This window comes from Ascaphus truei, chromosome 10 (assembly GCF_040206685.1).
Source record: "Ascaphus truei isolate aAscTru1 chromosome 10, aAscTru1.hap1, whole genome shotgun sequence".
NCBI classification, from domain to species: domain Eukaryota; kingdom Metazoa; phylum Chordata; class Amphibia; order Anura; family Ascaphidae; genus Ascaphus; species Ascaphus truei.
Genome location: NC_134492.1, coordinates 32,861,815 through 32,883,342, shown reverse-complemented (window position 1 = coordinate 32,883,342; position 21,528 = coordinate 32,861,815). Strand labels below are relative to the sequence as shown.

General features: G+C 42.3%; 1 protein-coding gene across 1 annotated transcript in view; it reads left to right on the top strand.

Annotated features, from left to right (window-relative positions):
• DPYD (dihydropyrimidine dehydrogenase) overlaps window positions 1-21,528 on the top strand; it is a 755,572-nt gene that overhangs the window by 200,910 nt on the left and 533,134 nt on the right. The window contains 1 exon segment of the mRNA XM_075616482.1: window positions 18,340-18,427. Coding sequence (XP_075472597.1) covers window positions 18,340-18,427 — 88 coding nt within the window.

The following is a 21,528-nucleotide window of genomic DNA, read 5'->3' as shown; positions in this document are numbered from 1 at the left end:
GCGCACCTCCTCCTCTCCCCGTGTCTCCCGCGCTTTCACCCCGACCCCCCCCCCCTCCCCCGGCGCCGCTACAGTCAGCGGGACACACACACTATTATTACCCCTTCAGTGCCCCCCCCCCACCCACCCAGTGTCAGCGGCCGTGCGAGACCCACCCTCTATATCTCCCATCTCTCCCCCCCCCCACACATATACATGCCCCCCCCCCCTCCCCGGCGCTACAACTCACCCCTCCCCGGCGGGGGAACAGCCAGTGGCCAGGCAGGCTGCCTCGCGGCGCCGAGTGCCCAAGATGGCGGCGCCCGGGACACAGCGGGGGAGCGGCCACAACACGCTGCCTCCCGCCTCAGATCCCCGTGGGACCTGCCGGATGGGTGAGTGAGCGGCCTTCACCTCCCCTCTACCCCCCATTCACCTCCCCTCCACCCCCTCCCCTCCACTCCCTCCCCTCCAGTGTCAGTGTCTCCCCGATCCCCCCCCCCCCCGGCGCCGCAACAGTCAGCGGGGGAGCGAGCGAGCGCCCGGGACACAGCGGGAGAGCGGCCACAACACGCTGCCTCCCGCCTCAGATCCACGTGGGACCTGCCGGACGGGTGAGTGAGCGGCCTTCACCTCCCCTCACCCACCCCTCACCCCCCATCAGCTCCCCTCACCCCCTTTCACCTCCCCTCACTCCACTTCTCCCTTCCACCCCCCTTCACCTCCCCATTTACCTCCCCCCCTCCACCTCCCCTCCACCCCCCATTCACCTCCCCTCCACCCCCCCCCCCCTTCACCTCCCCTCCACCCCCCCCCTTCACCTCCCCTCCACCCCCCCCCCTTCACCTCCCTTCCACCCCCCCTTCACCTCCCTTCCACCCCCCCCCTTCACCTCCCTTCCACTACCCCCCCTTCACCTCCCCTCCACCCCCCTCCACCCCCCCTCCACCTCCCCTCCACCCCCCCTCCACCTCCCCTCCACCCCCCCACCTTCACCTCCCCTCCACCCCCCCCTTCACCTCCCCTCCACCCCCCCTTCCCACCGCCTCCCCCCCCTTCCCACCGCCTCCCCCCCTTCCCACCGCCTCCCCCCCTTCCCACCGCCTCCCCCCCCCTTCCCTCCACCTTCCCGCCTCCTCCACCCCTTGCCCCCCTCCTCCACCCCTTGCCCCCCTCCTCCACCCCCTCCTCCCCTTCCCGCCGCCCTTCGCCTTCATGCCCGCCTTACCGCCTCCCCACCCCCGCCTCTGCCTTTCACCCGCCCTTACTCCGGCCGCCTCTGCCTTTCACCCACCGCCTCACAGCCGCTGCACGCACTCAACAGACACCCGCCACACTCGACACATACCTGCCGCCACACACACCTGCTGCCTCCCGCCCCTACGCACCGACATCACTGACCCACCGCCTCACACCCTAGCAGGACCCCCACTCACAGACAGCACTCACAACCCACGCGCCAGCCGCCGCCTCACACCCTTGCAGGACCCCCACTCACAGACAGCACTCACAACCCACGCACCACCCGCCGCCTCACACCCTAGCAGGACCCCCACTCGCACACAGCACTCACAACCCACGCGCCACCCGCCGCCTCACACCCTAGCAGGACACACGACTCAGATTTTTACATCACTTATGCCACCAAAATATACATTGTACTGTGGTGTGGTTACAATAAACCATTTTTATACAACATCGTATTACATTTTCTTCCATCTTTCTTTTCAATATTATTATCCAACCTTTACAACAAACAGTCACCTATTGTTCCACGATTTATAAATAATACTACCTATTACGCATTTACATCCCGGGCAACGCCGGGTCTCTCAGCTAGTACTTTATAAATAGCTACTGATCTGTGCATCTGTAAATTTGTGAGCATTCATGGTTTTTATTTAAATGGCGTACAGAAAAATGCAATCAAAGTACATACCCATGGTACTGCACCGACACACTTTATTCGAGCAAATACCCAGTATGTACCTGGCAGATACCTGGAATGCGCCGCTCCTCACCTCTGACAAGCCCCGTTGCGTTTGCCTTCCCAGCCTGGGTTCATGCCTGGCTGACGGGCGGCTAATCTGTTAAATGATAATGATAAGGATTTAATAGGCTGCAATGCTTCGCGTGTCTACCAGATGGCATAAATTCATGAATTGTAATGCAGTATATATATATATATACTGTGCAGTATTGCAGCCAGTGGGAATAAAATGCTTAAATCCCTGCATGGAAAATACCTCAATGCACTCGGGCAGAAAACAGTCACAAACCTCAATACACCCGGGTATACCCGAATTCGTGGGACTAGCCAAGCTCGAATAAAGTGTGTCACCAGTGTAATCCTAAAAGATCTGGGGTTTTGAAGATCCCCAACAGAAGTCGAAAGTGGGGGGAGGAGGGGGTGTTATCGATTGGAGGCATTTTGCATGTAGTTCAGTATAACTGTTTTGCTTTAGATCTCAAGTCATAGGGAAAGTGGCTGTATAATTGTTTTAACAATATGACACTGAGCTCTAGAAGTCTACTATAGAAACACAAAATTTGACTTGGCCCGCCTAGTCTGCTCAATTTCCTATCTACTGTAAAATCTCAGGCTGTTTTTTTTTTTTTTTTTAATCATTGGTTTGTATTTAGGAAAGCCATATGTCTATCCCAAGCATGTTTGAATTCCCTTACTGTATTAGCTCCTATCATGTGTGTTGGGAAGCAATTCCACAAATCTACAACCCTTTCCGTGTAGGAGTATTTTCTCATATCTTCCCTTACATTACAGATTTTCCTCTGCACTTTATGACATCCAGTTGCTTGGGTCTAATCATAGCAATGGGAAGGCCCACTTGACTGAGTTTAAATAGTGAGATAATCCAAGCAATTCCATTAACTGGGAGTGTTGACTTTGTTTTATTAATGGAAATTAGGCTGGGTTAGATGCCGATGCCTTATGCAGGATCACGTGTGCTCTCTTTTTAGCAAGTGTACATTTGGGATCTGTACTGATGGGGAAGATCAGACATGATCAAGGATTCTGTGGCTCCCCTGTGTGATGTGAAAATCATAGACTTGGTGTCACTCAATTCTTGTGCTTGTTGTAGCATGAGAAAGTGACAAAGGGCTCAAACTGAGCTGCAGCAGTAGGAATCTCCCTAAGCAATTTTACTTCTCATTCTCTTTCATGTTAAAACTGTTGTTACTTGCATTTCCCACCGCCATTTAACTAAAAAAAATTTGCCAAGATTTTTTTCCCTGGAAATGTTAGTTTTAAAGTTACTCTTCTGGGACCCTCTTTTTTTTAAATGGATGAGAAGCACGAAGGTTCAGGGAGCTGTACCGTGTTAATTTCAGCTCCTGGGACCTCTGGTTCCTGAGATAATTACAGGTAAAGGTGCTGCTGGTACTTCCTTGTATGTTATCCCCTGTGTGATGCGAACCGATAGTCACTGCTTCCTATTAACTCAGATGAGGTGGGAGATTTAAAGTTCCATTTTTTCCCTCCGCTGCTAGGGATAGTACAGGCACAACCTTCAGCGGAAAGTATCTTGGGAATCATGGGGATCCCAGGGACTGAAAATAGCATGTTTATAGTCTAGGGACCTAAATAATTGTGTAGGCAGAATTGCATCTTTAAACCAGGTAGCTCAATATTTGAAAGTGGACACACTGATCATGGCATAGGGGCCTTTCCCCAGTAATGCAATGCTTTAAGTAAAGGGATGTATCAAATATTGTGCCATGATCTGCCACTTTGTCTCTCCTGTTCATGGTATTAAAAATCTCTGCAGAGTATGACTTGGAGTAAACACCTCTTACCAGTGGTATGAGCTAAATGTGAGACACTTCATTAACAAAGGTTGCAATTTAGTTTTCTAGGTTTAAACACAGTTTATGAGAGCTAGATCGCCCTGGGAACATGGAAGTTATTCAGTGATTCAGTACACAACATTAAGAGGCTTACTTTATTCACTGAACGGTGATAGTGCCAATTGGGGCACAATCTCATGGGCACTCCAATTGAAGTCAATAGGAGTCTATCTTAGATAAACATTTAAGAGAGCCAGTTTGGCTCATAGTCCTGCAGTGTGAAGCTCTGTATAGTGTTACCAATTTATCCTTACTTCAGCATACTGGACCTGCACACAATAAAAAAAAACAGGTGTGCGTAATAAGACAACAAAATGGGTTCAAACTGACTAAAAAGCTAAAGCCTTTATTTGTTGTGTAGATGAGTAGCTATTCCAGTCCAGGCTTATTTGAGCAGGGCTAATTCATTGTTCAAAGGATTCTTTGAATTCAGTCTTATTTTATATAAAAAAAGACATGATAAACGCATGACTGATTAAAAAAAATGACTATTTCCCATGTATCTTTTAAATCGGTAGTCCCCTCTGATCATTCTTTTTGTGTGTGTTGGGGGGGGGGGGTATATTCATTATGACTGAGCCACTGATTGAGCCACCTGTGCTGAAGCAGGCATTCCCTGAAAACCTGACCTGTTGGTGGCCCTTGATGACTGGAGTTGGCCATCTCTGCTGTACAACTAGTGTTGGCAGCCAATAGGAAGCTGCAACATACAGTAATTGAGAAATAAAATTGTAACTTTGTATTAGTAACCCCATGTGGCAAATACCACATTTGTAGTCCTTTTGTGTCTCACACACGCAAACAAACTCAAATATTTCCTGTAGCTGGAACACACCTCCGCTCAATAAATAAAAAAACAGGCACTACTGCTTTAATATAATAGCAAAAAGGCAGAAATGATGCTACATAAAAACCAGGGAGATAAATATTCAATAATGTAAACACAAATAAAGTAAACATTACTTGTGTGTGTGCAGTGTTGAAGGAATAAACACTTACAGTACAGTATATTCATTTTATGCATTTACATTTTTTTTTTTACATTTTTCTTTAATTACAGGTTTGAAGCAGGGAGTCTACAGAGCTGAACTGTGTTAATTTCAGCTTCGGGGACACCCTGCTTCTAGAGATACTTACCTCCGTTGGGGGTGCCGGTATCTCTGTATTCAGAGTAACTGTGTGCCTAACATAATGGCAGCGTTTAAATGTCCTGCGTCATGCGCTCCAATATGAGGCTGTGATGTCATCTGGTACGGCTTCCTATTGGCTTGCGTGACCGACACATTCAATATCATTGTGATACCTGTAATAATAAAAAAAAAATGTCAACGCAATGCATCCTGTTCTGCTGCTTTAAAAGATGCAGCTGTATACAAATTTAGCAGCCGTTATTGCACAGCGAAATTGCGTGATTTTTAAACAGAATCACATGTTGTTTTGAATGGAACCGCGATAAATGTCAGGTTAAATATCACTCCTGCAGTAACGTGTTGCTGCGTATAAACGGTGCGATAACAACTGCTACATCTGCAACTATGGGTTAATTAGCAGTTAGAACTAGGATGAAACATATGAACATGAATGACTGACTACTGAGTGTAGCCTTAAATCTTTTTTAAACATCTCTTGCTTCCATTATTATAGCCAGATTATTTGTGTTAGGGGTCTCCATGCATCTACCAATTGACATTTGGACCATTCTCCTCTTTGTGTTAGTATTTCTGATGCTCTCATTCCAAAAACCTATCTACAGTTGTTACTATACAATGAAAAATGATGCACCTGTTTTGTGCTTGCATTAGCGGTTTCTTGGTGAACTGGACCTGCATTGTAAATAGTTTTATCAGAGTTTTCATGCAGCCTATTTTATGAAAAGATGGAATGCTGCGTTCAGTTTTTGTGTAATATTTACCAAAAAACTCAACTTGCATGTTTAGATTTAATCTTGAAAGAGCTGAATAAGCATGGTGTGTAGCACAGCCAGCCCACTGTTTGATGGAAACATTTTAGATGTATGCAATTTTGAGATGGAGGTTTATAAACCCCACTTTTCACTATGAAGCGGTAATCTATTACAATGTTGTAATCACAGTAGAACTGTTTCAAAACATACTGGAAATTGCAGTGGTTTGTTTTGAGCGGAATATCAATTTTTAAGTGATGGGTTACAAGTGTTGCAGATGTAGTCGAGTCCCCCTACCGTGCCTCCGAAGCGGGGGATCTGTTTAGTGGTTCTATGGAGCTCCGCGCGATCAGTAGGTGGGGCGGCCATTTTGCGAGTTGGGTGTGCGCAGTACAGCGAGGTGCACATGCGCAGTGGAAGAGGCGGCGGCCGTCTTAGTGTAGCTCTGCAGATGCAGCCACGGAACTACAAGTCCCAGAATCCCTAGAGGGAGGGACTGTACCACATGGGACTGCCCAGAAAATAGAAATGTAGTAAGGGGGAAAAACATATATCCTCCACGTGCAGAGAGCACGCACGCCAGTCTGGATGCAGGAGGCAAAGAAGAAGCAGTGCTTCCTGGCCTGGGCCTAGATCTTTCCCCCTAGGCCCCAGTTAGGCCCTGAGTCATAGTAGAGGAGTGTTGTATTGAAGGCCCTCAGATAGGGACTCTACCCTTACTGATAATTCTGCACCGGTTACCGGACGGCCATGCGGTGCTCTGCGACCTAGGATTAGCTTGCAGTACCCCAGAACATTCAGGTGAGACCCTCCTGCTGCAGCTCACCTCATGTGGAGGATCAGGTGAGAGGGGATTTGTGTTGGAGGCCCCGCTATGTGGGACCTGCTCCAACCCAGCGCGACAAGAAGCACCTGGGCACTGGAGTACCCAGGCAGGTAACCAATGTGCACCTACATCCACAGGGGGTAGCGCCACCTCACATTTGGGTGGAATTGCTGGGACAGGACACCAGGGGTATTGGTGCCACAGCACTTTCAGTTCTTTGGGGGAACCACCACATGTTGGGGCACTGGGTTCATACTGTTGGTACAGTTATCATATGTTTTCTGTGTTAGTATGTGTGTAGAGTAAACCTTAGTTATATACAGTACATTGTGTGGTGTATTACTTATTACTGTATATCAGGTCCTGTGAGTGGTTATCCCGCCAACGCTGGGATCCCTCAGAGGTGGAGGTGCCCCACAGATATCAAACTACGGGAACTTTAACCTGTCCACCATTTATTGCCATCATATGATAGATCAAGTATTACTAGGTTTTCCCATCAACTTCAAAGAAACAGACATAATTTAGTTTGAGCATATTTTCTCAACCAATAAGAAATCGCCCTACATGTTGATCAATGGATTTAGAAACACATTTAAACCACAGACAGGGTATTAGTTAGTTAGGAGGGAAAAAGGAGAGAAGAGTTTTGGAGGGAGACCTCAGAAAGATCTATTGGAATTCCAATAGACATCATTTAAGGTAATTATGATCATAATTCATGTGCACTTGTAAATCTGTATATACTGTATATCTGTGATTTAAATCAATGTATTGTTAGATAGGATGAACTGTATTCTATTGTTTTGTTAGGCCTGTGATAAGTACAAACCTTATAAGGAAGTATAATTAGTACAACTGTGTAATTGTTATATTTTGTTGCTGTTCTAATAAATTTATTTATTTGCTTGAAGCCATCTCTATTGTGTCAATAACCCTCATAAAACAGGGTGTGCATGTGTGAATGTGTATCCTTTTGGAATAGATATTTACACATCCATTTCCTTAAGTAATAGTTGTACCCGTATTGTTTTATTCATTCTTATACGCCAGAGATACTTCTATAGATGGATAACTTATAAATGCATCTATATTATAATGTCTGGATAAGACTAGAAACATATATTTGCTAGTTAATTCTTATAAGCCAACAATACTTATATAGATTACTACGTTATAAATCTCTCTCTCTCTTTCTCTCTCTCTCTCTCTCTCCCTCTCCCTTTCCCTCTCTCCTAAATATGCCAAATTCTACAAAAGTAAAAATACACCTCATAGAGATGTTAAAAAGCTATTTTTTTCATGCAACGGAATCGGCGCACATCTATCTTTTGATACATACTGTAGAGCCCACAATCTTTTTCATAAGTTAATGCCATATTAATTATGCTAATGTAAGCAGAAATGTATTAGTACACGCTCAGCAAACATTTTGGGGCTGATGTATCAAGACAAATTTGGAGCATAATTGACGCAGATTACGATTCCCTGCCTCAACGTACAAGGTCTTTGCTCCACGTTTTACGTTGCGTGTGTCATCCTGTGATTTAGGGAGTATTAATAGGAGGAGTTACATTGACGCACTGATTATGATACTGTGTGTATCAAGTTCTCAGTCACTCTATGTCCATTTCTTATGTTGTATTTGCATCAAAAGAATCTACCAAGTCTGAAGTGGCTTAAACATTTCTAGCTAACAATTTGCATCGCATGTAGGGAAGAGGTTCTAACATTTGATGCAGACTCAAGCAGACAGTGGATCTATGTAGCAACACAAATATCTCTGGGCATTTTCTTAACAGTGATACATCACTCCCTTTTTCTGTTAATGTCAGTAGTGTACTTACTGTAAGTTACAAGTTTTCCACAAAAAAAGGAAAAGTATTAAAAATCCCTTACCAATATCTATCTGAAAACAAAGACCATTTGATCTACCTTTTCTGCTCACAAAATAAGAAATGCAAATACTAAACTGGCAAGATACAGTAAATCACTTAAGTGTGTTTGAGCTTGAGTTTTTTGGTGTTGTACACTGGTTGGGGTATGATGGTACTGTACTGCAGTACAGAGTACAACTACTTTTTTTTAATCCTAAACAAAAAGATTCTGAATCACAGTGCCAGCTCCCCTTGTGAACTTGGGACATATCATTGGAGACAGTCACTCCATCATCCTATTATAATTTTACAAAAGTTGAACTCGGTGGACACTTATTTTTTTTAAACCTAATCTACTATGTTACTAAAATTAGATTGTAAGCTCTTTGAGAGTTGGGGTACATTGCTGGGGTTCGATTACCACAATTTATTTGCACACTAATCATTTAGATTTTTTTTTAACATCTACCGTGTTACTGTTCTTAAGTGACTTTAACATAGTAAGTTAGAGCTGTGTTATGTTTTGCTCCAACTTTCCAAAAAAGTTTGAAAATTGATAAAAAAAGTTCACTAGAACGGTTTCGTCCAAGAAGTTTGGGCTAAATTTACTAAATGAAGCAAAATAAGATTTTAAAGATAAGGAAATATTCAGTAGAGTACTCAAGTCAATACTTGCATATAGAGTTGGCTGAATATGCCAAAATTGGCAGTTTTTGATTTGTGGAAAAATATCTTCGCAAGCGAAAATGTAAACAATTTAAGGGAATGTACGCAATTCTGCCAGCAGCCACCTTTTTGAACATTGACTCAACCTAAAATTCGATTTCCCCTCTCCAGAAAAACTCTGAAACATGAGAAGACTGTTCTTAATTGTCCCAAGTGCTATATATCCCTGCAAAAACACCTTTATACTCATGGAGAGTCACATGTGTGTAAAAATGCCTCCACCTGAGATACCTGTGACATAGTGATGAGAAAAAGTTTGTGAACGCCAATGAGAATTACAAAAAGTCCATCGTTTTTCAATTATAACCTTCTTGAATCAAAACCAGTCTTTTCTAACATATCCAATAGGGTTTATATTGACCAATGCCATGTCTTTTGAAACAAAATGATGTACTGTAGGAATTAGACAAACAATGAGTAATTAGGAGTCAGGGTATGTGCAAAAGTAAATTAAACCCTGATTTTATCAACAAAATTAAAGGGGATAATTACAATAGAATCAGGTGTTAAAATAATTAAGTAGATTTTCAGGTGTGAGTTTCGTCTTCACATACAGTTGTGTGGAAAAACGTCATGCCAAAGTCAAAATAAATCTCTGAGGACTTCAGAAAGCAGTTATTGATGCTCATCAGTCTATATAGGGTTAAAAAACATTTCTACGGATTTGGGGCTCCATTGTTAGACAGCTAGTATACCAATGGCGAAAGTTCAAGACCACAGTCTCTCTACCCAGGAGTAGTTGTCATACCAAAATCTTTCCAAGAACAAACCGGCAAATCATCTAGGAAGTCACAAAGAACTCCAGTGTAACACTGAAGGATCTGTAGGCCACTCTCGCCTTGGCTAATACAGTATGAGTGTTCATGACGCACTATCAGAAAAAGACTGAACAAATATAGTATTCATGGAAGTTTAGCCAGGAGGAAACCGCTGCTCTCTTAGAAGAACATTGCTGCCCATTTGAAGTTTGTCAAGGAGCACATAGATGATCCAAAAGACTTCTGGAACAATGTTCTCTGGACAGACAAGTTAAAGGTAGAACTTTTTGGCCTCAATGAGAAATGTTATGTTTGGCGAAAACCAAACACTGCGTTCGAACAGAAGAACCTCATCCCAACCGTAAAGCATGATGGAGGGAGTGTGATGGTTGGAGGCTGCTTTGTTGCCTCGGGACCTAGACGGCTTGACATCATTGACAGAACCATGAATTTTGAATTGTATCAGAAGATTCTCCCCACTTCGGCGTCTCCGGCTTCCCACCTGGCTGGTATGCCAGTAGCGCCCCCTTGCAGCCTTGTTTTTTTCAAAGACATCGATTCTAAGACGCATCCCGATTTCAGACATGGTAAAATGTGAAAAAAAGGTGTGTCTTAGAATCGAGGAAATACTGTATTATGGGCCACAAGCCCCAATTCTCTTACATATGAGGTACTGGTAGTGTAACATCAGAGGGTACTTGGGATATGGGGGCAAACTGTCATTGCTGTGTTGGTTTAGTCTAGGGAAGTACTGTAGTGTTGAGAGCCTGTAGAAAGCTGCTGCTGCTGCCGGCAACAGCAGTGCTCCTGGCGTCCTCACGCTTCTCTGCACTTCCGGGTTCCTCGGGACTGCGTCTGACATCACGCGTCAGAAAGATGGCAAATCTCCTACACCTCAAGGAAATCAACTTATCTCCTCTGGTAAAAGGTAACATCGCCACCTAGCGAACCTGGCCTTAAAAAGGATAGAGCACTGGACTTTCACTAAGTATTCATTTTATTTATATTCAATAAGAGTCTTTGAGTAGAGCACTGAAAATGTATATGTTAATATATCACATGGAACTAGAGATTGGCGAATCCACCCAAATCTACTGTATTCCCCTGATCTTTCGCTGATGTTACCCCCAAATTCTGTTTCCGTATCCATAATACAAATAGAGCTAAATGTGAGCACTCCTGAAATACCTGTAAAATAAGATAATCTACATATTTAAGTTGGCTTATTTACATATTCAAAGGATCTTACTTCCCAGTTGTCTCTCCACATGTTGTATAGAGATGAGTGTAATAGCACATTTTGCCAGGTTCATCAATGTACAGTAAAGGAGACACCTCACACATCTCTATCATACATTTCATTTAAAGTATCACATCTAAATCTTCTCCTCCAAATATTTTCCAAATCAAACTAATAACAACTGAACTTGAACATTAGACATTTATGTAAATGCTACTTGAATGACTTTGAAATCGGGGTTATTGTAATTGGCCTCACTGTCCCTTAAATACTATGCCTGTGATTTTTCATGTTATCAATCATTTAAAACAATTTAGATAATAACATTTTGGCATGCGTTTCCCACTATTTTATTTATGTCATTTGCTTAGGTTAGTGGTATGTGGTACCTTTCCTATTTGGCAAATGCACTTTGTAATATCTATTATGGCATGGTCAGAGTATAATTTATTGTCAAATAGGAAAATAGGTCAACACTAATGTCACTTGATGATCAACCCCCCAAGTTTAATAAAACATCTCGCCAGCATGTATTCCAGCACAGCAGTTGATATTTTATTAGGACTACCTGGGTATAGCAGAAGTGTAATTACGGAGTTGTCAGAGTGATAAGTGGGATTAACGGCAGTGTGATGCACTTTAGTCTGCATAGTGCTTAGAGAATTGCAAGATGGTATTATTATAAGAGCTCCGTCTGTAGTGGCATATTCACGGTACTAAAAAAATAAATAAATAGGAAATTCTGCATTTTAGGTCTACATTGCCCCCTCTCATTTGCATGTGACATTTTCAGCAGCTGTTTATATGCAAACTATGGCAGCTCAATAATTAAAAGATAAATGATTTGGTAAAGATGTTCCTAGACACAACTTGTAATCTTTTCAATGGCTTTGCTGCCAAGCTGCATATTTTTTGCTCCATTTTTTGTTTGTTACCAAGTTATGAGGAGAGAGCTCATGTTAATTATAGCTTTTCCTAACCTGACTACAAGTGTATTTCACATTGCAGACATCTTACAGTATTATGTTGTGCATACAAAATGATACTACAAAAAATAGCTTGAGGATGATATTCTATTTATTTTAAAAATACATGACATTATTGTTATAGGTTTCCATGCCATCATTGTCAAAAGCATCATTACACTGTCTGAATTACTGTAGCTTGATTTTCTTCTATTTTAGTGAGCAAGGAAAAGCAGTCAGGATCTACTGTATACAGCTAGAAATGGGGGAAGGTTCTGCATAAATCCGAATCCAGCGCGTATTGGTTTATTACTTTGAGCCGTGGATTTGTGCGGATCAGTCTCACAAACGCTGATTTGTTTTCCCCCCCCCTCCTTATTACTGAAAATGCCCCCCCACAGATTTAAAAAATCAGTGGGGATTCTAAGAATCAATTATCTTAAAACCAAAGTCGGATATGTATACCTGAAATATACTGTAGTTGTTGCGTGGTGGTGGAGATGGAGGAGGAAGGTACCTCAGATGTGCTCCTTTTTCAACACAGTCGCCTCTCCCTAATTTATTTGGATGGAGGTTTGAGGGGATATATACGTTTTACGTTATGGTGGGTGAAAAAGGCAACAAGAAATCTCCACCGTATTGTATATAGCAACTAAAAAGAACACTTGTGAGCACATTCACATGTCTTAGGCAGGTCTGCAACCCTGCCTTTCACCATTATCCCCAGCATACAGTGCTTCCACTGCAGCAAGGGGTTCTGGGAAATGACATGCAAATGAGCACACAATGTGTCACCTTTTGTCTGAAAAACTACACACACAACTGGATACATTTCTCCTCCCCTCTTCTCCCTCCCTCCTCCCTCTCCCCCTACCCCCCACCACAGCCCCCCTCCTCCACCATTTAGGTAAAACAATGCACGGAAATACGCGGGGCTGATTCAGGCAAGTTCGCTCATCTCTACATACAAGTGTAGCAATGGTCAAGTGCCATTTGTGTGGCTGTAGAGAAGTCTACAGAGACCATTTGATTCTTTTCCATATGATGGTTCATTTTGTGTTGGTGTTGACTTCAAAGTCAACATCCAACTCATCTATCTAAAGTTATATAAGCTTTTCATGTTTCAGGTGATTTTATCTCCATTGATAATTAACGTGCTGCTCTGTAACGGAAGAAACTTCCCATTCCTTGCATTTAATTAAACATGCATATTGTTCATTTAATTAGTATCCAAAGGATAGAAGAAAAAAAGCTGCCTGTAAATTACTGATACATTTAAAACTTTGAAAAGTCTCTAAACTATATAATTGCCTCCTCACACTTATCCATATTCATTTGGATATACCGTATTATATCCATTTTTTTATTCGATCCCAACAGGTCAACTTTGTCAAAACTTGAGCAAATCAGAGACTGCTAATTTAAGTTTCTTGACATGAGGGGGGGGGGGGGGGGCGTACCATATTTCCACGAATGGCTTTTCTGCTTATCTGCTAGGATAACAGTGCCCTGAAATTAGCATTTTTTGTTTAGATCACTGGCTTTGTTTTGAGAAATTCAGACAAAATTTGGCAAGCAACATTATTGTATGATCTATGGTTTAACCAGCCTGATAGTACTTCAAAGATGTAGCTGTGCATGCCTGTTGGAGGCCCCTTCTCATGTGATGCGCCCGCTCTGCTTTGAGTAAAAGCGTCTGCCAGTAATGATTCAGACCTCACTTGGCAACCACAGGCAACAGCGCGGCACATGCGCAGAAGAGGAAATCAACTCGGTGTTCAGCAAACCGTTTGACAATAAAATACACCTTGGAATATGAATAATAAAAATATATAGGTTGAATGGTATCTCAGATACCATATATTTTTATTATTCATATTCCAAGGTGTATTTTATTGTTGTCAAACGGTTTGCTGAACACAGAGTTGATTTCCTCTTCTGCGCATGTGCCGCGCTGTTGCCGCCTCTGTGGTTGCCAAGTGAGGTCTGAATCATTACTGGCAGACGCTGTTACTCAAAGCAGAGCGGGCGCTCTGACGTCACAGAAGGGCCCGCGGGACCACGCCGTCACGCTGCCTGACTGATCGGGAAACACAGTGAGGTCTGCAGAGGAACCTGTGTACTACTTGCGAGCAAAGGACAACCACTCCCCAGGATCCATTAAGCGTATTGACGCTATTTACAGGACATTGAGACTGTGGCAGAGTCATCAATTATCTGGCATTTCACCTACCTGTAGGTGGAATGGAGAGTGAAGCTCTGGTGGTTCCTGGTTGCAGACGCTGGTAACTGCCACTCTGTGGCTCTATGCTTGATTAATCTACCTTGATGTACGCATAACCTTGAAACACCTTATATATAAACATAGTATACTGTCAAACCTCATCATTTCTGAACATTGTGATGCCTGCTGATTACATGTTGTGCTCTATTGGTGCATTGATTTCTGCTATTAGCATCCTTGAAGGCCGAAGCCATTTGTGAACATCTTGCATTTTAGGGGCTTCTTCAACAAGCTCCAAAGCGGGCAATTGCAGTGTGATCGTCCAAAAACTCCTGTTGATGTGAATAGGAATTTTTGGCCGATACGGTGTAATTATGCACTTCGGAGATTATGGAATAAGCCTCTTAATGAGAAAGTCACAAGTAATCTTACTTTTTGCATCAGTAAAAAAACACAGATGTAGCAGATGTTGTTACTCCTGCTTGCACGTTGCAGCGGCACATACTGTACACAGTGTGACTGCTGGAGAAGCGGCCAATTTTTTGTATTAACCACGCGTGGGAAAGGGACGGTACTAATGAACCATTGCATGCATTGGTGTGTGCCAACCGGTGCAGTAATGGCTGCTCCATCTGACAATAAATTCCTCCTAATAGGTTTCACTGGCTGTAATTGACTATACAAACCATAGCATTGTATGAATAATAGCTAAAGTGATTTCCGGTCTAAAGTGCTTTATAATTGCAAATTTATTACGACCATAATTTTTCTATGTCAGTCATGAAGTTACTCAATAAGCAAAGGAAATCAGTTTAAATGCAACAGTGTCAGATCACATGAATGGCTGGTGGCATTATTGTGCTTTCAGCTACAACAATCACTAATGTATTCTCACTGGAGAGCTACTATGTGAATAAAAAAACTGACCAAGAGCCTTCAAGGAATGATATTTATTTCTATGATTAACTATGGGAGAGCCAAATAATTAAGCATAATATTCTACAAATTTGTATCCTAGAGCTAATTGACTTTTGATTTTATGTAGGCCGGAAATAATTTGGCTTTTCGTCCATTAACCACTGAACAGGTATATCACCTTCTATACCATCACCTTTTTGGGTGAAATGTGCATCTTCCTTCATGACTTGATGGCAGGGCCGGTTTTAGCATTTGGCCGCCATAGGCGCTTACCTGTTTGCCGCCCTGGCCGCTTCCTCTTGCAGCATCCCAATGTCACGTTTCCATGACAATGGGATGTCATGTAATGTCACGTTGTCATTTGATGCCACGCTGCAGGAGTAGGTAAGAAACCTTTACAGAGGCCCCACGTTCTCCACTGGCAATCAGCTTAATTGTTGGGGGGAAGAGAGCGGGCCACTGTAACTGCAACACCTCTCCCCCTCCCAGCTAGGGTGCCTCCCTGAAATTTGGTGCTCTAACCTTAAATACTGGCGTGCTTGTTGGGGCGACTACAGGACATACAAAGGATGACTTTGTTGGAAGACTTCACATTGGATCGCATAGGCACCCATTGATAAAGGAGGGTACAGACATACCCCGCATTAACGTACGCAATGGGACCGGAGCATGTATGTAAAGCGAAAATGTACTTAAAGTGAAGCACTACCTTTTTTCCACTTATTGATGCAGGTACTGTACTGCAATCGTCATACACGGGCATAACTGATGTAAATAACGCATTTGTAACCGGCTCTATAGTCTCCCCGCTTGCGCACAGCTTCGGTACAGGTAGGGAGCCGGTATTTCTGTTCAGGACGTGCTGACAGGCGCATGCGTGAGCTGCCGTTTGCCTATTGGGCGACATGTACTTACTCGCGAGTGTACTTAAAGTGAGTGTCCTTAAAGCGGGGTATGCCTGTATTATGTTGATCCGTAGAACAAAGATTATTCGTCATAGAAAAATAACAAATGTAAAGTAGCAATGATATTTTGAATGGATATATTAGGAAGCAGGGATTCTCCTCCACATGTAAATATTATCCTTTAAGGCATCTGGGATACTCTACACTTTGTCCCCTATTCATTATGCTGTGAAACTGCTTTCCAATGCTGGAGAGTCCAGCTCCATTCAAATGAATTGAATTCAAATCTGTAAAATGGCTTAAGAATAACAGTGTATTGAATAAGGGCTTTTGTCACTATTGGCTATTGAAGATGGAGCTTAAAAGCTTCTGTGTGCGCATAGGTCATAAGATCCCAATTTTGTTTACAATTTTTGACAATTATTATTACCATTAAAGGTTGTTTGCTATGTTTGTTGTAATTTTATATGTAACATACTGTAGGAAATTAAGTTTAAAGATAACTTGCCTGTCAATATTTAAGAAGTGTTCTGAGGAAACAAAATGGAGCACAACCAGCAAAATTGAAAAAATAACGATCAAGGGGTAACTCCCATAAAAATAAATTTATTGATAGCTTACACGGACAACTAGTAACTTAAAAACGCACCTACGCGTTTTGAGCTGTGGCTCTTTATCAAGGTGCACTTCCTCCAGAAGACTTCTTGATCTATACACATTACGGATGCTACACACCCTGGATTTGCTGGACACAGAGAGGATATACAACAGGTAACAGGCATCAGCCCTCATATATGTTACCCTTTCTATACTGCACCGACACACTTTATTCGAGCAAATACCCGGTATGTACCTGGCAGATACCTGGAATGCGCCGCTCCTCACCTCTGACAAGCCCCGTTGCATTTGCCTGGGTTCATGCCTGGCTGACGGGCGGCTGATCTGTTAAATGATAATGATTAGGATTTAATAGGCTGCAATGCTTCGCGTGTCTACCAGATGGCATAAATTCATGAATTGTAATGCAGTATATATATATATACTGTGCAGTATTGCAGCCAGCGGAAATAAAATGCTTCAATCCCTGCTTGGAAAATACCTCAATGCACTCGGGCAGAAAACAGTCACAAACCTCAATACACCCGGGTATACCCGAATTCGTGGGACTAGCCAAGCTCGAATAAAGTGTGTCGCCAGTGTAATTGTTTCTTGGATATTGCCTAAGGGAGGCTTTTATTGCGCTGCAATATGTGGGGATCTTTGGGACCTCTCTAGGCCCGTATTCCTCCTTAGCATATCATATATGAATTTATATTGTGGACAATAGGGTGTAATCCGGATTTACATGACATATCAGTGGATCCCAAACTTTTTTGAGTCACCACCCCCTTTGGTTTAATAAACTCAACCCCAGTGCCCCCTACCCTACACTATAAAAAGCATTATTCAGAATAGCGGTTTGCATGACCCACTAAGGAAGATAATAACAATAAAATTCAAAACAGTAACAATGTTCAGGACTAACCAGCAAAAACTTGAGAAATGATAAAGAAACAAAAACACATGCGGTAACGACAGTTTCTCAAAATGCGGTATACTGGTCTGACGTGAGCTCTGGTGACGTGTTAACTAAACATTCTGATAGTTTCCACTAGATTTGAGAAGCATGCAGAGGCAGAAACTAAGTGAGGAAGGTGTTTCACTCTAGACTCTAGCCTGGTAAGTCATAAATAAGCGAACAACATGCTCTGAAGGGCCCACCTCCAGTGCCCCCTGCCACCCTATTGCCTTTTAGCGCTCCCCTAGATAACCCTACTGCCGTCCAGAGGGCGATACCGCTCACTTTTGGAACCACTGACTTATACTGTTGAAAAAGTTTTCCTGAGCTAATAGGATGCCTGAGCACCATTTCACACTGGACTTTGTGTCAACATTCAAGCCCTTTTCCATCCTTCTCCACATTTTGGAAATCACTGTATAGGACTTTTCATACGAGAATATAATGTGACTTTACTAAAACTCCACAGAATATTGTAGCATATTCTAAAACTGTATAGTGGTCTTTACAGCTTCGTACAGTATATCTGATTGTTGCACACAGTAAAACAAGTTCTGCATATAATATATTTACCACGTTCTGTTGTCTTACAGATGCCTGAAGTGTGCAGATGCTCCTTGTCAAAAGAGCTGCCCAACTAACTTGGATATCAAGTCGTTTATCACGAGTATTGCAAACAAGGTAAAAGTAATTGCTTGTGTGTGAATAACAGACATTGTAACAGCACTAAAACTGTTCTACTGATAAATACACCTCGTGCTTGTGTGCTTATTTACAAAACCAGAACACGGTCATCAGAACACTGGGAACGATAACACAATATGTTGTAGAGGAGTGCCAGTCATAAAAGCAGATACAGTATTGGGAGAATGGATTCAGTGTCACTATGAATGATCAGTCTATCCTGTACCATTAAGAACAGGGCCACTATCTAGGAGCCCATGAGGAAGCAAGTGTACCTGGTAAAATGCGCAGGGTGAGGTTTTAGAGATACCTGTGTGACAAGCAGTAAAGTATTGTGAAAAATGTGATATAAGGCGCGAACAACTCTAAAAAAGAAAAAGTGAATATATAATATTAAAGTGATAAGTGATAAATAAAAGTAAGATTCTTATCACCCAGCTCAAACCCTCTGGTGGGACCTGTTTCACAGGTTCCAAGGTTAAAGCAGTTTCTCAAACGTTCCAGGGGGAGCGTATAGGGAAAAGAAAACAAAAAATACACATATAAGTGCAGACGTTCCAGAAATCAATTAGATGTGAAATTGTGTCTTGGCTCATATAGTTGATCTACTCACAGGACGTTAGCAAATAAAAGGCAGTTGGCAAATAGGGTTGCCACCCATATAGGTAGTAGTGATCAGGAACCCCCTTTTGAACGCTCCGTCAGCAAGGTGTATGTTACATGTAGGATAAGAGAGAAAGCTACAGGGGGTTCCTGATCACTACTACCTATATGGGTGGCAACCCTATTTGCCAACTTCCTTTTATTTTCTAACGTCCTGTGAGTAGATCAACTATATGAGCCAAGACACAATTTCACATCTAATTGATTTCTGGAACGTCTGCACTTATATGTGTATTTTTTGTTTTCTTTTCTTTTCCCTATACGCTCCCCCTGGAACGTTTGAGAAACTGACAAGCAGTAAAGACCAGAAACTCTGAAGGAACTCCGCAAAACTTCTTGAGAAATCCGGTCCTGCACATCTCATCCAAAAGCGACATCAGATGCTAACATCTGAGACCAGACACATGTGAGGCAAAGAGATTCTCTCCTGCACTGCAATGACAGTTTTTTATTTAAAATCAATGCTTTAAAGAATGACCATATTGGAAATGTTTTTAATTTACTTTGACCAAATTTTAAAGGTTAATTATATATATTGCACTATGTGTGCCCTGTTTTGTTTTTCCTTAAAAACTTCATAAATATGACCCTGGGACTAGAAACAAAGAAGGATGTTCACCTTATGAACCAACACTTTTATTATAAGTACTAAATGTGAGTTCAATACCTAACATTTTCTCTCAACACCAGAGTCATTTAAAACTGTAAAGAGAGGAAACACAGAGCGCACCAAAGGTACATAAAAGATATATTATGCCGTTCAGGTATAAGCAAGTAGAGACTTACATGTAATGTAATGGAGCTGCAGTTCAGCAAATTCAAATAAAATATGTCCGTGTTGCCAAATATCGAGTCCAGATAGAGTAGGGAGCAGAGTGGGTGTTGAATGAAAGTCTTCCTTTGATGCGCTCTGTATTTCCTCTCTTTATGGTCTACCATCCACAGAGCTCGTGTTCAGTGGGTGAAGAACCCCTCATCACAGAAGCTGCAAGAAGTTGGTGTCACATATATATCCTTAGAAAGCCCGAGGGCGGATCAGAAACTCTACTTATTTACAACTGTATTACACTATATTGTTTCTTCTTTTTCCCATCAAAACTCAATTCTTGAGTGTTTCTGTGCTGGATTCTTCCTGTTTTGGACAAAGGTACAGTCCTCTCACTCCAGCAGCATAGCATTTAGAGTTTTAAGCATAGCAATATCTCAACTTTTACAAGTGTTTAATTAGCACTTTAGTCCTTGTTTTTTTTTTGTCTATATTTAAAACTATGGACAAAGCATGTCTAAAATCTTTTCATAAGTTTTGTTTAGATAGTTGTTTATTTGTGGAAGAATTTTACAGGCTACTGCTATTGAAATAGAAATCTCCTTCGTTGCTTTCAGTGTATTCACATTGGGTAAATTAGTTGTCTGTTGTGCAAGCAGAATTTAAAATAACTGAATCAGACAGAGAACTAATCTATAGTAATTTATTTATAGTGCACAACTACAGTATACTGAATGAGAGCACTCAGCAGGACACAAATGAGGTGGAATTCATAATTGGGACCATGGTACTTGAAAATGGTAGAGTTTACATGCATACTGGAAGAAGTAATGCCTTCATGTCCAATTGCATCAGCATTGCTCTGATTTAGACAATCAAGGTTTGATGGCTCTAAAATATGGACGAATCCGCCCAGTACAAGTCATACATGGCTATTTTTCTATAGCAAGCAATGTGGGTATTTGGTTATAATGAAAAAGAGATGTCCAACCTCAGTTGTGTGATCCTTCATTCAGTCTTCTAGCCCTGCAATATTGTTTTACATGTGATTAAACCAAGTCCTTTGTCCCTATAACAGCAGTGTAACAGACCTTACAGCAGCTGAAGCTTTACATATTGATCTAAAATCTGTTGTGGTTGCACCACTGTCTCAAGAGGTCTAGAAAGAATTCAGGACACACAAAGGAAGTGTGCTATAGATTTGTATTTGGTATCCGTGCTTCTTTCTAAGAAGATTCTTCGGAAGCCTATAACATCCATTGCGGGTTATACATTAAACCAAGGGAAGCCAATTCTCAAGGTCCACCAGCAAGTCAGGTTTTCAGGCGATCGCTGCTTCAGCACAGGTGGCTGAATCAGTGGCTCATTCTTTACTGAAGCAGGGATATCCTGAAAACCCGATCTCTTGGTAGCGCTTGAGGACTGGAATTGGCTACGCCTGCGTTAAACTGTGAAGGTGCTTTTTGGGCACTATTGCATGGAAACTCCAATTCAAGTCAATGGGAGTTTCTGTGTGATAGTGCCCTCGTTGATTCTACAACAGATTAAAGCATCAATCCCCCTAAATAGTCCCTCAATGCAAAGCATTTGCCTCTGAATCTGGAATTCAGTGGCAATTACTTCTTAATTATTAATCCTGTTCCATACTGCATTTTGTGAAACCATCTTT